Source organism: Limanda limanda, chromosome 4 (genome assembly GCF_963576545.1).
Source record: "Limanda limanda chromosome 4, fLimLim1.1, whole genome shotgun sequence".
Classification (NCBI taxonomy): domain Eukaryota; kingdom Metazoa; phylum Chordata; class Actinopteri; order Pleuronectiformes; family Pleuronectidae; genus Limanda; species Limanda limanda.
In genome coordinates, this window is record NC_083639.1 from 23008236 (window position 1) to 23023721 (window position 15486).

General features: G+C 41.1%; 2 protein-coding genes across 2 annotated transcripts in view; both read right to left on the reverse strand.

The window, feature by feature from the left end:
- Nucleotides 1-228: 228 nt before the first annotated feature.
- Nucleotides 229-6651, reverse strand: si:dkey-19e4.5 (UBA_like_SF and PTH2 domain-containing protein). Its single transcript, XM_061069229.1, has 7 exons — nucleotides 6452-6651; nucleotides 5542-5655; nucleotides 4837-4908; nucleotides 4651-4725; nucleotides 3401-3498; nucleotides 1749-1863; nucleotides 229-1630 (listed from the first exon to the last, which is right to left on the reverse strand). Exons 2-7 carry the CDS (start codon nucleotides 5647-5649, stop codon nucleotides 1544-1546), a joined length of 555 nt encoding a protein of 184 aa, XP_060925212.1. The 5' UTR covers nucleotides 5650-5655; nucleotides 6452-6651; the 3' UTR covers nucleotides 229-1543.
- A 4012-nt stretch (nucleotides 6652-10663) lies between these two features.
- plxnb1b (plexin b1b) overlaps nucleotides 10664-15486 on the reverse strand; it is a 95039-nt gene continuing 90216 nt past the window's right edge. Inside the window, exons 35-39 of the mRNA XM_061069460.1 lie at nucleotides 14613-14760; nucleotides 14413-14477; nucleotides 13880-13955; nucleotides 13710-13784; nucleotides 10664-13085 (exon numbers count right to left, since the gene is read on the reverse strand). Coding sequence (XP_060925443.1) covers nucleotides 12981-13085; nucleotides 13710-13784; nucleotides 13880-13955; nucleotides 14413-14477; nucleotides 14613-14760 — 469 coding nt within the window. The 3' untranslated portion in view covers nucleotides 10664-12980. The remainder of the gene's footprint in view (nucleotides 13086-13709; nucleotides 13785-13879; nucleotides 13956-14412; nucleotides 14478-14612; nucleotides 14761-15486) is intronic.

Sequence of the window (15486 nt, forward strand, 5' to 3'; positions counted from 1 at the left end):
CCCTCCCTGCTCGTCGCCTGTGTAATAAACACGACCACCACATTGATTTCCTTTAGCCCCCCCGGCTCCCATGCTGACCAGTAACCATGCAGCTCTCCACAATGCTGCCTTTGTTACTGCAGTGAAACAGCAGTGTCATATCACCAGTCCAAACCCAGCTCTGCTGCAACATGGCTGAGTCTGACCCTCCCCCACACCACCGTCAGTACACACGACTACACACACTGCTTCTTACTTCATCTGGAGACGTTTTAATTCTCTCCAGTCTGAAAGCACTCACACACAAACGACTGCATGACACAAGAGGTATCAAAGTGTGGACATATTAGTGAATGTCTGTTTAAATATACACTTCATACTGCATGCACGTCACAGCCAAGGCTTGTGTTACAAATAGAATCCTTGACAGTGGGCTAAGCATTCTGGGAGTGGCATCTCATGCCCACAGATATTTGTCAGTGAGAACAAAAGACACAGCAGATCACGCATTCTTTGTGTATTCAGATTATAAGTGTGCAAGACTAGTCTGTAACAATTGTCATCCACATGATCATTTGCATTTTCTCGAGCTGTAAGTTGATCAAATTTGTTATTGTAACTTATCCACCACAGGCTGCAAGACTGCATAAGGTTAGGCACAGCTCAGGCCTCCACTATAATTGGACATTTTGGTTGGCCTGCAAAATCCCACCATCAAATTCTACCAATTTGAATTCTTATTTTGGAAAATTTTCTTTTGCACAAAGGGAAAAAAAACAACAACAAAGTCCAGTAAATGTGCACACCACACATTATACAGTATAGGGCTCTAACATGTGTATGCATATAAAATAGTAATTGATCAATTATAAGTCATGTTACTGAGTCTACAGGACAAGGATCTTTGGGAGAACAGTTGCATACAGACACAAAATCATTGAAATGTCAAAAAATGAGTGTTCACATGTTATCGGTTAATACATCACCCTTCATTCAGGAATAGTGATACAACAGTCACATACTACATCTGCTATGGGTTTCATCCTAATTACATTATGTCTTAGTGTACAATACATGGCCCATTCAAGAAGCAGAACTATTATATTGGTTAACCAACTAAACTACTGGATTTGACTTTGCCATATCTGAAACTGGACAACAGACTTGATGTGTTTGAAAAATGATTAAGATTCTAATAAGACTCTACGTGGGCGGCCTGTGTAGAAAAGGGAAAGGTCAGAACAGAAAGACGTTTTAACTGCCTACATCTTGTTCCCTTGTGGGGTACCCATCTCTCTCTCTCTCTCTCTCCCGCCTTCTCTCAATGGCCAACTGAGCTGCTCAGACAAAGAATGAACGGGAAACAAATGGCCGAGAGTGTTTGTTTTCTGGTGTTAGGGTATGTCTTGTTCCCTCGTTATTAAGATCTGTTTTTTTTTAGATTTTTTAAAAGGTTTTTACACTCTTGCATGCCAAGACTTCCCGTTGCTGGGAAATTCTGCCTCCTGCTGGCTGCACTGTGGCACTGCAGAGACATTCTTCCCCCACTGTGGGTTCGATCCTCTCAGAGTATCTTCAGGCTCCCAGTGACATTGTTCACCATCTCCTCCTCACCCATGATGGCCAGAACAGTGCGGGACCCAGCTTCCACCTGCCATTAATAGGAGGGATCGATTTTTTATTTTCATACATATTCACACCAATGCGCAATGACGACAAAATCAATGATAATTCTGAGAGCAAGACTCCAAAAGGCATGTTTCCCTCACCTGAGTGAGCCCTGCATCTTGGACCAGGTAAGTAGGCAGGCTGAGGCTCATGGCCAGGGCCTGCAGCTCCAGTAGATGAGCCACGTTGGTGCCCTGGAGAACCACCTTCTTGGCTCTGTGTCAACACCATGACACCATTTATAAATTAATTATCCAGCTTTATTATTAAAACATTCACCAAACACTATTCTGAACACCTGATTATTCTAGCAATCATACAATCAGCCAATCATATGACAGAAGTGCAGTGTAAAAGACCTTGCTCCAGATACAGGTCAGGTGCTTCAGTTAAAAATCAGAGATTTTTGCAGTAAAATTAAAAAATATCCAACTATCAAAATGATATTTGTCGATTTTGACCAAGCTGTTGACCGCTGCAGTAGTATATCTGAGGAGGTAGAGGACATGTTCAACTTGGTCCTCAGACATTAAGGCACTCTGCACGCTAAAATTGTACATTATCTCTGTAGTGTGGCTCAACACTGGAGTTCCTTTGAGTTGCTTTATTCACTAACTTACTGTCGTGATTAGCTAGCCAAGATAACCTCTAAAGTTGTTCACCTGAGGCTACTGTCTGTTTTAACCCATTAATGTCCATTTAGAAACAAAAACATCTTTCCTCAGCCGTCAATTTTACAGTAATGGCTGCTAAGACCTTAAAGCAGCACTTCATTTGTACATCAGGAGGTCCCAGTGGACAGAGAGTGGGGTTGTCAGGGGAGAGAAGTAATCCTTGAAATCAGTGCCTGGAGCACAGTGGACACCTGCTTTGTGCTAGATGTAAACATTATACAGTACTTTCATTAAAAACACTGCATTTTTTAATTCACATTTAATAATTGGAATATCTTTAATAACCGGTTTGTCTTCGTTGTGTCTTTAGGGAGACAATACAACAAATTACCTTTATGTTGTTGTTAATAAAATAGTGAGGGATGTAATTATTAGAACTCCTATGATATGTTGCTTGATCCAGGTGAAGGCAAAGTCCACATGAGCATGTGTTCACATGATCAGGGTGGTACCATCTCTGACTCACCTCAAATCAAGAAACACCCCATGACTGAGTTTTCCTCAAAATGGAGCAAAGAACATAAAATCCTCCGGTTAGCAGCTGTTCTGTGAAGGTGTGACAGAAGCACCTCTGTGTAGGTCTGAGGTGAATACTCTGACTGGTTGGAGTATAAGTATGGTATTCCTAATTTAGAGTGGCGATTGTATATTAAAATGTTTTTGTGGGATCAGCAGTTTCCGCTACTGAGTAATTCTAAAAACTAAACTGACAGAGCCTACAATAATGGCAGAACACAGACACATGGAAAAAAGTAAGACAACAAAAAGCAGCATCACAGCTCCATCCTGACATAGATGAAGGAAATGCATTTTTTTTTTGAAGAGACTTAGTGTAAATAGTGTTCACGCAAACCTCAGCAGTAATAAAGAAATGATTACTGTTAATTGTTTTCAATTTTCTAACTTGTTTTTGAAAATGTCCTTTAATTTTGTTAAGTGGAATTAACAAAAGACTTACCTTACCTCTAAAATTGTGCAGATTCAGTGTCATCAAAGAAATTAATTTAGCAAATGAAGCCACATCAAATTGAAAGTGGTTGTATACGACAAACATTATTTATGCACTTCTACTAACATACCCACTGTGGTCCCACTTCCAGGCCATCTCCCTCCAGCTGTTCTTCTCCTGCAGAGCCTGGTACAACCCGACAGCAGCGTGGCCTACCTGGGCTGCCACCTGCACAAACAAACACAACACATATGTTTTCAGCCATACTGACCATGTTTCTATGTTCTGTTTCTGAATAAAGTTACACACTTATCTTGAAAAAGAGAAATGGACTTTAAATAATGAAGAAATATCTATAAGCACGCAAACTCAACCTAAAAATGTAATTTACATTGAATCGTAAGTTTCAGTGCTAAATGAAATGAACATAATAATCCATGGCTCTGAATAGAAAGAGTACAGAAACGGCTAGGTGATAATTATTGGAAGGACCTGGAAAATTCCAGACTAATTCAAGGGGTTTAACCTTTAAAAGCTAAAAGACCTAGAACGGTTACACATCTTTTTTTTTTAGTTGAACAGGAAACCACTACTGAGCTTAGGGACGGGAATCGGCAGGGACCTTCCGATACGATACTATCACGATACTTAGGTGGCGATACGATATGTATTGCGATTTCTGTGGGCATTGCGATTCTGTAAGAATGGCGATTCGATATTACGATTTCCTGGGATTTCTGGAACTGGACCAATGGAAAAATGTTGAATCATACCTTCAAATACAACACAGTCAAATTCACTTAGAGCTTTACCAGTTTTATTTCAAATATTAACATTAACTTAATGACTGCCAGGCAGCCAATAGAGAAAATAAATAAAAATGTGCCCTATTATTGTATAGCCCCTTTCAACTGCACACAAACTGACAGATTAAGAAATGTATGCCACTTAGGCTACTTTTAAACAATAAATAAAAGGTAAATTAAATAGGGGGATAAAAGTTTACTTAAAATATAAACTTTGAAATAAACAAAAAGTAGGCTATTGTTTTTTGCATGTAGGCCATGCAAAGCTAGTTCTTGGGTATGTTTATATTCTTGTGCAAAAACAAGAGCTGGTCAACATGCTCTGGGGTGATGTTGCTCCCCCCATATATCCCCCAGGTATAAACCAATAAATATGTTTAAAAAAAATCGATTTGGGAGGCAACATGGCGATTTAAAATCGTCATTCACAAGAATCGCGATTTTTAACTGAATAGATTTTTCCCCCCATCCCTAACTGAGCTACTGCTAAATATTAGGGAAACACTTTCTTCAAGATGGATCATGTATGCAAGCCCACTACATACACGGTCCACACTGGGCCCAGTGGACTAACCTTCCCAACACCCATGGCAAGGTCCATGTTCACCACAAACACCATCTTGAACATGAGGTCGTCATCTCCCTCCTCCTGTGGGTCACAGCGGACGAAAGGAGAAACTGAGATTTGGTTTTGGACAAACTCCACAAGGTCTAATGTACCAAGGTGTACCTGTGGGGACTAAGGCTAGCTTATGGGCACCTCATTCTCCAGCTTGTTGAAGTAGTACATGGCCGCCTCTTCGGCCGACACGTTCCGAGTGTGCAGGAGGGCCTGAAGTCATGAAAAACAACAACAAAGGTCAGGGAACAGAGCTGCGGATTATGTTAACGCCTGCTATAATTATGGCAGAGAAATAATCCTTTCACTCACACTGCTCAATGAATATCCAATTATTATTCAGGATATTTTGTGACTGGTAACTGTAAGATGCTGGATGTTACCACAATAATTCAAGTCCTTATTCTGAATATAAAATGAAATGCCTAGCAAAACTCAGATTTGATTCTGCAGTGGTATGAAAATGAAAGAGCTGAAGCCAAATTACAAATACTTTCGCCATAAACAAATTTTTAGCAGCTCCAAGTACGCCATTACAAATAATTTAATATTAATACAATGAGGTAATAATCTCCATGTAGCAGTGGTGAATTAGATAGCATAGATCACAGCAGTGAATTAATGGGTTATTGACAGAGGGAATGAATGGAGCTAGAGTCCTGATTTGGTGACAAACAATATGCATGATCAAGATTCCATTAAATCAGCATTTCACTGATGAGATTTGGCTGATGAAATTTACATTTTTTTTTTTTTTTACATTCCAGTATTTTTAACCACCCAGCCAGTCATACGACAGCTTTTTAGAACATATCAGCACGCTGCTCTGAGTGTGTGCTGTCTCACCTGTTTGGCTGCCTCCTCTGGGATGTCCAGCTCCCGCAGCTGCTGCAGAAACACAGGGTTGACATCCTGAGACTCCGAGCCTGGGCCTGACTGCTCTGATGGCTCCATTCTTCACTGGAAAACAGAGACAAACCCTGAACGTCTTGTGCAGCACTGATCCTCATGAAACAGGAAAACAACAGATGAAATAAGCCACTATATTAGAGGTCAAATGTTTACAGGTCTTCACAGGCAGCCACCAGGCCCCTGGGAAGCAGATATGGATGAAAAGATGAAGAGTTTATTAGCACAATCATGACAAGCGAATAGAATAATAAACCGAGATGAACATGGAGCTTTGAGCAGCATTAGTTAAAAGGGGGACTTGGGACACAAATGACCTGTATGGATGGACAGCGTGTTCTCATCCAACATTGTGGTGTCATGTAGGAACCCAGGGAACGGACTTCACTCACAAGGCCTCGTCCTAAATTGAATGAAGTGTGACTTGACGTTATGCGACAAGTGAATATGATGTTAGCTTAAAAATAACAACATCCTAGTCATGAGTTAACGGTGGCTGTCAAGAGACAAAGTGCAGGTGGCCGGTTCTACGTAGCTGGACAGCTGTTAGCTTCCAAAATACGTTGCACGCCTTTTTATCCAACGAAAACAATGCTTCTCCCGCTAGGACATCCCGCTATCGTTTAACCCGCTGGGCCATTTCAGTGTTTAGGATACTTGTTATTTCGCACTGGCATGTTGAGTATTGCTGTTTTACTCCACACTTCATTCAGGCAGCCTCTCTTGCCAGACAGATGTGGTTGGAAAAACCTAGCTAGCGTTAGCATTAGTGGCTACAAGCTAGCTGGACTAGCTTCAGCCTGCAGTGGTGTTCTGTTTTGCCGTATACATCGCTGAGTTAGCTTACCTGTCCTGCGCAGCTAGCTGGATAGAAAGAACAACGGTGCCTTCCCCTCGGTGTGTGGACGGAGGAGCGTGTGTGTGGACGTGCAGTTACATTCAGTGGGATTCCCGTCGAGTACTGACAGCAGCGTTACGCCATTTGGACCCAGTGTGTGTGTTTGTTGGCACCGATGCGCGCCGCCTCTTGTCGTGCGGGTGTGTAACGGATCCTCTTGCTCCTATCAATTCTGTCTGATTCTATGCGCGTTCACGCCCGGGCAATGGCGCCTATTGAAAACAGACACATATTTATTCTGACCTCATAATTATTTGTAGATTTGAATTCAAGATGGGGATTCATTATTAAGATGGAGATGCACTGAACGTGTAGGTCAGGTGCTTGAAGTGGCTTCTAACTGACTGAGTGAGGAAAGTAGTCAGATAAAGGTGTCGTCATTGTAAATGTAAGATTCTAACTGTAATGAGTCTGCAAAGGTTTAGTGAATTGAATATAAAATTAAAAATTCCTCCATAATACGTACATTTTCACCACTTTCTAACTTTCTGCAAATTTTGGGTAAGAATTTGAGCATGTTAAAGCCCTCAAAAAGCCAATTAATTTGCCTGAATAATAATAATAATAATAATAATAATAATAAATAATCCTTAAAATTTCAATAGGGTCTCACCTGACCTTTGATGTCAGTGCTCGGGCCCTAATAATAAGTATAAGTACATTTAAGTAAAATTCTGATTCTGATTAAGTAAAAATGTGGAATATGGCCAGGAATATGGCCAAAATGGCCACTAAATGCAAAATAGCAGGCTTCGTGTTGTGCTTTTCCAATTGCACCTAAAGACTTTAGTCTGGTCATAATTCCCCCTTTATATCGATTTTTGTGAAGACCGGTCAATGTGAACAGGTTCCAGGGGTCTTGGGCACCGTTGAGCCATTTTGCGATGCCCATTGAAAATTCCTCCAGAATACGTAAATTTTCACCACTTTCTAACTTTCTGCAAATTTTTGTAAGAATTTGAGCATGGTAAAGCCCTCAAAAAGCCAATTAATTTGCCTGAATAACAATAATAATAATCCTTACAATTTCCAATAGGGTCTCACCTGACCTTTGATGTCAGTGCTCGGGCCCTAATAATCCGGTTGATGTTTTCAATAGTGTTTCATCTAAATTGTAGATGTTTTCTTTACCTGAAAATGAGCAGTTTACATTTTTAATACTTTATATTGACAATGCCGAGCAGGTCCTCTCTATGGAGACTTTATTTAATTTTTTAACAGTACCCCAGACCCGACAAACTTTAAACCTTTTACTGTTTTTATGACAGCAGAAGGCAACCACAGGTTCTCTTTCATGTTTGGAAGGGGAGGGTGAGGTGAGGGGTATTCAGCTGCATCATGCAACTTCACCACTAGATGTCTCCAAACTTTACACACTGAACCTTTAAGCACTAAAATTGTGCCTTAGTGTGGAGGGATTTTCCTGATTTAGATCTGCGCAGACATGCACTAAACTCCAAATAATGTGAATAAACGCAAATTTTTTTTTTTTTTAAAGGGGTCACATAAAGGACAGATCTGATTTCAGCTAGGGCCTGTGCCCCCCTGACCACTTGTCTCTTCCCTCACAGCTCATGAATCATCAATCAATCAATGAAGTTTTATTTGTATAGCCCACATTCACAAATAACAATTCGTCTCATGGGGCTTTAACATTGTGTGACATCCTCTGTCCTTAACCCTCAACAAGAGTAAGGAAAAACTACTAAAAACCCTTTTCACAGGTAAAAATATGTAGAAACCTCAGAGAGAGCCACATGTGAGGGATCCCTCTCTCAGGACGGACAGAAGTGCAATAGATGTCAGGTGTAAGAAAACATCATCAGGATTTTTAGCAGCATCCATGAGGCTAAACATTTTTCAATACTATGTGTCAGGCAGTCCCGCTGCAATCACAGTCTCTGGCCAGCAGCCAGCGAGACCACGATCCAGCGTCAGGATGGTATCCACTATAGTCTACAGTCATTGTCCACCGCCGCCAGTTAGAATCCATCATCAGCTGCCGCCTCGGTCGTGGTCCCTCATCATCCGATGCCAACGCGACAAAGGATCCTCCATTACAACGACGATCAGCTGGCACGATACAGAATCCACCGAACTGGATCCACAATTGCGACCTCCGACACGCGATCCACAATCATAATCCATGGTGCGGCCACAGCTGTGGCCCTGCATCCGCGGGCGCTAAGGCACAGAAACTCCGGGAAAAGGGGTCAAGTTAGTAACATGTACTGATCAGATAAGAATTATCTTGATGTGATAAATATGGAGAAAAAGGAAGGAGAAGCAGGAAAGAGAAGCTCCGTGTGTCTTGTGTCAAAAATTCCCTGTGCGTCTTAGCATCATCAAGGGTTTTTGCCATTTAATCAAATTTGGAACATCGCACTAATTAGCTCTAACTATAAGCTTTATAAAAAAGGAAGGTTTTGAGTCTACTTTTAAACGAACAGAGCGTGTCTGCTTCCCTAACTGAAAGTGAGAGATTATTCCACAGCAGTGGGGCTTGATGGCTAAAAGCTCTGGCTCCTACTCTACTTTTAGAGACTTTAGGGACAACAAGTAAACCTGAGTTCTGGGATCGGAGTGCTCTAGTAGGTTGATATGGAACTAACATCTCTTTAAGGTAAAGAGGTGCCATATCATTAAGGGCCTTGAAGGTGAGGAGTAGAATTTTAAATTCGATTCTAGATTTAACAGGAAGCCAGTGCAGCGATGCTAATACTGGAGAAATGTGCTCTCTTTTCTTAGTTCTTGTCAGGACACGTGCTGCGGCATTTTGGACCAGCTGCAGAGTCTTTAACGACTTGCTGCTGGAGCCTGATAATAATGAATTACAATAGTCCAGTCTCGATGTAACAAAGGCGTGGACTAGTTTTTCTGCATCTTTTTGCGAAAGGACATGTCTGATTTTTGAGATATTACGCAAGTGGAAAAACGCGGTCCTAGAAATTACTTTTAAGTGACTATTAAAGGACAAATCAGGATCGAAGATCACTCCCAAGTTCCTGACTGTGTCATTGGAAGCAAGGGCAATGTCATCTAGCGCAGCTATATCATTAGATAATGTATCTCTAAGGTGTTTAGGGCCGAGTATTATAACCTCTGTTTCATCTGAGTTTAATAAGAGAAAATTGCGGGTCATCCAGGTTTTTATGTCCTTGAGACATGCTCGAAGTTTAGTTAATTGATTACTTTGATCAGGTTTTATTGACAAATATAACTGGGTGTCATCCGCATAACAGTGAAAATTTACCGAGTGTGTCCTGATAATGTTTCCTAGTGGAAGCATATATAATGAGAATAAAATTGGGCCGAGCACAGACCCCTGTGGGACACCATGGTTAACTTTGGTGCGCACCGATGACTCATCATTGATTTGAACGAATTGGGAGCGATCAGCAAAATAAGATTTAAACCAGTTTAAGGCCTTTCCTTTAATGTTAATTAACTGTTTTAGTCTCTCTAATAAAATTTGATGGTCAATTGTGTCGAATGCTGCACTGAGATCTAACAGAACGAGGACAGACACAAGTCCCTGATCTGAAGCTATTAGAAGGTCATTAGTGACTTTTGCCAGGGCTGTCTCTGTGCTATGATTGGTTCTAAACCCAGACTGAAAGTCTTCATATATATTATTTTCCTGGAGAAACTCAAACAGCTGATTGGCTACAACTTTTTCTAAGATTTTAGATAGGAAGGGGAGATTAGATATTGGCCTGTAATTTGCTAAAACCTCTGGGTCTAGGGTGGGTGTTTTGTTTCCTGAACCTTGTATTTTCACTGAAGTAAAGATTTGTTTAGGGAAAGAGGTATTCTTTTCGACCTTTCAAACGCAGCCTTGCTCTCAGCAGCATTGTGAAAAGCTCTTTGGAGGAACCTCTTTGTTAGGACATTTTAGTGTCATTTTGTATTACAAAAAGGGATGTTTTGAGAATACAGCCAAAGGCACAGACTCAGTTGACCCTACTGATGAGTGTACATCTCAGTGTCCTGACTGCTATCTTAACCTCAGGCCCATGAACATTACACCAGTGGCATCCTGTCCTTTATTACGGCTGGGACCACAGCTGTTACCTTCCTGTGTTTTAGTTACACCCCCGCACATGTGAATACCTTGTGTGCATTGACAGGTTTTTGAAATGGAAAAACAAACATCACACATCATTTTAAGAATACTTTATTACATCAGCGTATGTGAGAATTTCAACCTTTTCTTATTAAACATGTTAAATCGCTACAGTTACATTTGAAATCAGAATGATATTAACACACAAAGTAAGAAATATCCTTAAAGCGGCTCCCTGTAGAGCCTCTACTACATTGCCAAGTTTTTACAACCTAATAACAGTTAAGAGTTTTCCCTCAGGCCGATTTATCTGTATCATCACTGAGCTCTCAGTCCCATCTGAGCTAACAGCATGTGACACAGCAAACTATCTGTTCATTTGAATCATCAGCTTGTGTAGTGACAAACCTACGGGCTACATTCTGACACGCTGCTCCAAGACCTGGGAATGACACTCAGTGGACGCACATCACTGATGAGCAGGGCAGGCTCTCAAACCTTAACACTGTGGAGTCTGAACTGTGTCTTTAGCTCTGATTTGAGTATTGATGACTTTTAATATTATGGTTGGCACTGTATTTAGTACGATTCTCAGTCTTGTCTTCTTATAAATATTGTGTATTTTAACTCTTGAGCAGCTGTGTGTTCAGTCAACATCCAACTATCTAAAATCTGAAACCAGCACAAGATCTGTACCTTCGCTCTGTTAAAGTCTGTCTTCCAGTCGACGTAGATTCCTTCTTGCTGAGCCCAGTCAGTGATTTCTGTGACTCTAAACCAAAACAAATGAAGTACCACCCCCGACCATACAGGGTAGTTAGGAAACACTTTTAAAAAGGGAAACTGTATCAGTCTGTGTCATTTAAATAAAAACAAACATCAGCAAACATCAGCTTGTATGAAAAGTCTCTGTGCTTCCAGCGAGAAGCTGTGACGATGTCGACTTCACCTACTGAACCAGTAGCAGTAGAATCAATACATAACCTGGAACAAGTTGACATAACAAAATGCCATACAGACCTTCAGAACGTGAAGCAGTGCCACCTTGTGTTCAATACAATAATTGTATACCAACCATAATGCCAATAACAAAATAAAAGACATGTACCACTGCCTCAGCCTGAAGAACAAGGTGAACCATGATTTAAGACACTGTTCAAATCCTAAAAGGAATGTTAAAAAAATTTACAAAATCGAAAAATACACGATAAAATACTACAGCACGCACTAGGACTCCACTTCAATAATATGAGTTTCTTTTATGGAAGGATTTCTGTTTTTCCACTAACATCTTTCCAGTGACTTGTACATTATACACACACCCACTTGAATAAGTCGAAAAGCGAGGAAAAAAAAGTGTAAAGTGTCGCTCTGGTTTTAAGTACCTTAAATAACCCAACAAGCAGGTTCTGACTCGCAATCTTTACAAAGGCAAAACAATAATGAACTAGAAATGTCTGTGTGTGTTTCTGTGTGCGTGCGTACCGCTTCAAATGAGATGTCCAGCAGGTGCTGCTGTATATGTGTACCGAGGACTGATGTTAACAGTGCTGCTGTACTGGTGGTTTCAGATAGAAGTTTGGTACATAGTGTTTTTCTTGGGGTTTTAACATCAAAGAAATGAGGGCAAATGTAATGCAGCGCAGCAGGCGAGGTAGAGAGTGGCAGGATTCCTTCTTAAAACATGTGAAACTGGTGACTTCTAGATCAGTTCGCTGCATTTTCAAAATACTGCTCCCTGTATCATCCAAAATATCACAACCACTGACTTCAGTATTTTGTACGAAGAGCCACAAATGCAAGATGTAGACAACCAGGGCAACATGGACAACGCACACACTCACGCACGCACACACGCACGTACCCACACAGATTTGTGATCATACAGCAGTTAAAAGCACACAAGGCTTAAAAAAAAGGTACCTCTTGGTGAAATTTACTACAGAGGGGAAAACATTGACGTCAAATCCCTGTTTCTGTTAAGATCACTCAGCTGCTTTCTTTTACATGAGCTGCTGTCAAAGACAACAGTGTCAAGTCCAGCATTTTTTCTACTCATCCAAACTTCTCCTCATATTCAGCACGGCAGCAGGTTTGACCGGTGTCTCCTCGTCCAGGTTTGTTCAGTGTCTATGTGCGGTTTTGTTTCTTCAGTCTCTGGACTGCACAGATGCATCCTCATTGGCAAGAGGACAAACGGTGCTGGGACATGAACTTTAATGCCAACTAAAATCTTCTGATCTGAAAAAAAGTTTCTTTAAATAAAAACTAAAAAAAACTAAAAGCCCCTTGCTCATTTGTCCGTCGCTGTCCTGCTTCTCAGTTCAACCTGCAGACTGCAGGTTTCTTAATTTTGCCTCCCACACTCCCACCCCACTCTGTTTGCTGCCACACCAGTGGGCGTCTCCTCTGTCACAAGTCAGTGACCTTGTTCTCCACAGCAGCAGCGATCTGCTGCAGCCTGTAGCCGAGCTGCATCTTCTGGGCCGTGGGGTCCTCCTCCAGCGCTGTGATGATCTGGTGAGAAGACGACAAGTCGGTGGATGAAAGGAGAGAGAGGTGAAGAGAAGAAAAGGTTGAGGAGATTTAAATGATAAACAAAAAAGTACTTTTCCTGTAAACTCAATAAATACAACACCAGCATCCTCCCAAGTCTTCTGTTTTTTCTCCAGGCACAGATAGTTTCATTAAATGTTAAATTTATCAGCTCCAGCAACATCAAAACTCTCCCACTGTCTTCTGTCCTGATAGTTAGTTAAATCCCTCACTACCTGGAGTGAAGGATTTACTAATCTAGCAGATAGTGTTTAAGACAATAGCGTCATCACATTAACGTTTATTTTTAAATAGTAACAGTTAAAATAATAAAAATTGTGTAAAATGATATAGTATATTGAGAGAAATTCATTAGCCAAAAGTCGCAAATCACACAGAACAAAATGTTTGAGATGATTTTGCCCATTATTATACCTTTTTTCCCTTTTTCTATAGATCACACTAACAATTATATATGACATTCTTTTGTTCATGATATCATGTAGTGAACATTTTTCATCACAGCTTTACTATTAACAGTAACTCCACTAATGAAGGGGCTGTTCGTTTATCTGTTGTGGTCGTTTAATGAAGTGAGTAACACACCTGGTCATAGTATTTGTTTATATACTTGTAGAGCTCGTGCAAGGCGACCAGGTAATTCAGCTCTCCAGAGTAGTTCTGAAACACAAAGCGATCAGGTAAGATGTCACATTACGTCTTTGTGTGCGTGTTCCTCTGCAGTGTGTGATGCTGTAAGCTGGGTCTGAACTCACCCTGGACAGTTCAGCAAGAGCAGAGTTCATCTCCTGGTCACTGGCTGAGATGGTCTGTCTGATGTCAGCATAGTACCTGCAAGACAGAAGGTCATACACAACAGTTTATCAGAATCAGGTTTATTAGGCCGTGTGAGTTTGCACAGGCAAAGACTTTGGTTCTGGCCGATGGGGACACTCTACTTGTACAGATAATATATAAACAATGTACATATACTGAGATTTAGATGACTTCTTCCACTTTAGAATACTAGAACAGTGCCCGTTCTAAACCTGCCTGTTTCTAATGGGCTTTTTGCAGCTTTCTTTCTGAAACGGTAAACGTGAACTGCTGCAGGACTCTGCCCACAGAACCATCAAGCTGCTCCACTGCTGCTGCACAAAGAGCTGTTCACCTGTTTATTCAAAGCAAGGCTAAGCTTGACTTGGTAAGCAGAACCTTAACTGAAAATTAGAAGATAGACTTTGCTCTTAAAACCGATCGTGTTGTCTGAGGAGCAGGAGATCAGGGTTTTAAATAAGGCTCAACCCACCTTTCTACCATCTGCTTGTATCGGGGGATGTCTCTGGCATACAGCAGCTTGTTGATTGGCGAGTCCTGTATTTCAAACAACAGGAACAAGAAGCAAATACTAGTTAGAACGTATCCACATGTTTATATAATAAGTCAGAATTAAAATCTGTATTATGTGCAAGTAGCTTCTTTATGCTTCCTCCCCAAAATCCTCCTCACCCGTCCTAGTTTGTGCTCAGCGATGGTGCAGGAGTCCATGAATGTCTGGGAGATGACGGAGAGCACAGCGTCCACGTGGTCCGACGCCTGGACGTCAAAGATAAACTGAGGGTTCTTCACAATGTTGATCCAGAAGCGCAGAGGCAGACTGAAGAAACAGCAGATATTAATATCACACCTCTCCATTATCACATTTTTGGAAGAGTTAGTTTGAAGATTTTCAGTCATGACTTAAAGAACACTAGGGTACAGAACCAGCACCAATGAAACACCCTTTAAATTGCCCCTGAAAAGAGGCTCTACTCTATACTTGTCCTGTTGGATCCTGTTCCTGTTCAGACCTGGTATTAACGTCTGTACTGAGAAATGCAATCACAAGTGCACAGTGCAAAGCTAGTCTGTTCCCATCTTGCATTACAATACGTCTTGAATGTGTCTCCTGTGACCACTTTTAATCACATCTCATTTACCAATTCTATATGCAAATAAAGTACGTCATTTGTGTTCCAAAGATTAAATTATTTAGTTTTACCCTGTCTGAGTTTACAGATGTTAATGTGTGTGTGTGTGTCCGTTTAAATCTCTATGTGTGGGCATGAATGAGAGAGGCTGCAGGATAGAAAGAGAGTGAGAGTGAAGAAAGACTTCCAAAAAAGGTTCAGTGTCAAAGATTTAGTGGTGGAGTTTCATGTTGCAGCTGAATACCGCACCTCTCCTCACCGTCCTCTTCCAAACATGAAAGAGAACCTGTGGTAGCCCTAATTTGTCATAAAAACTCAAAAAGGTGTTTGGTTTGTCCAATCTGGGCTACTGTAAAAAAAAAAACCATGGCAGCCTCCATAGAGAGGACCTGCTCCTGATGTAAATATAAAGC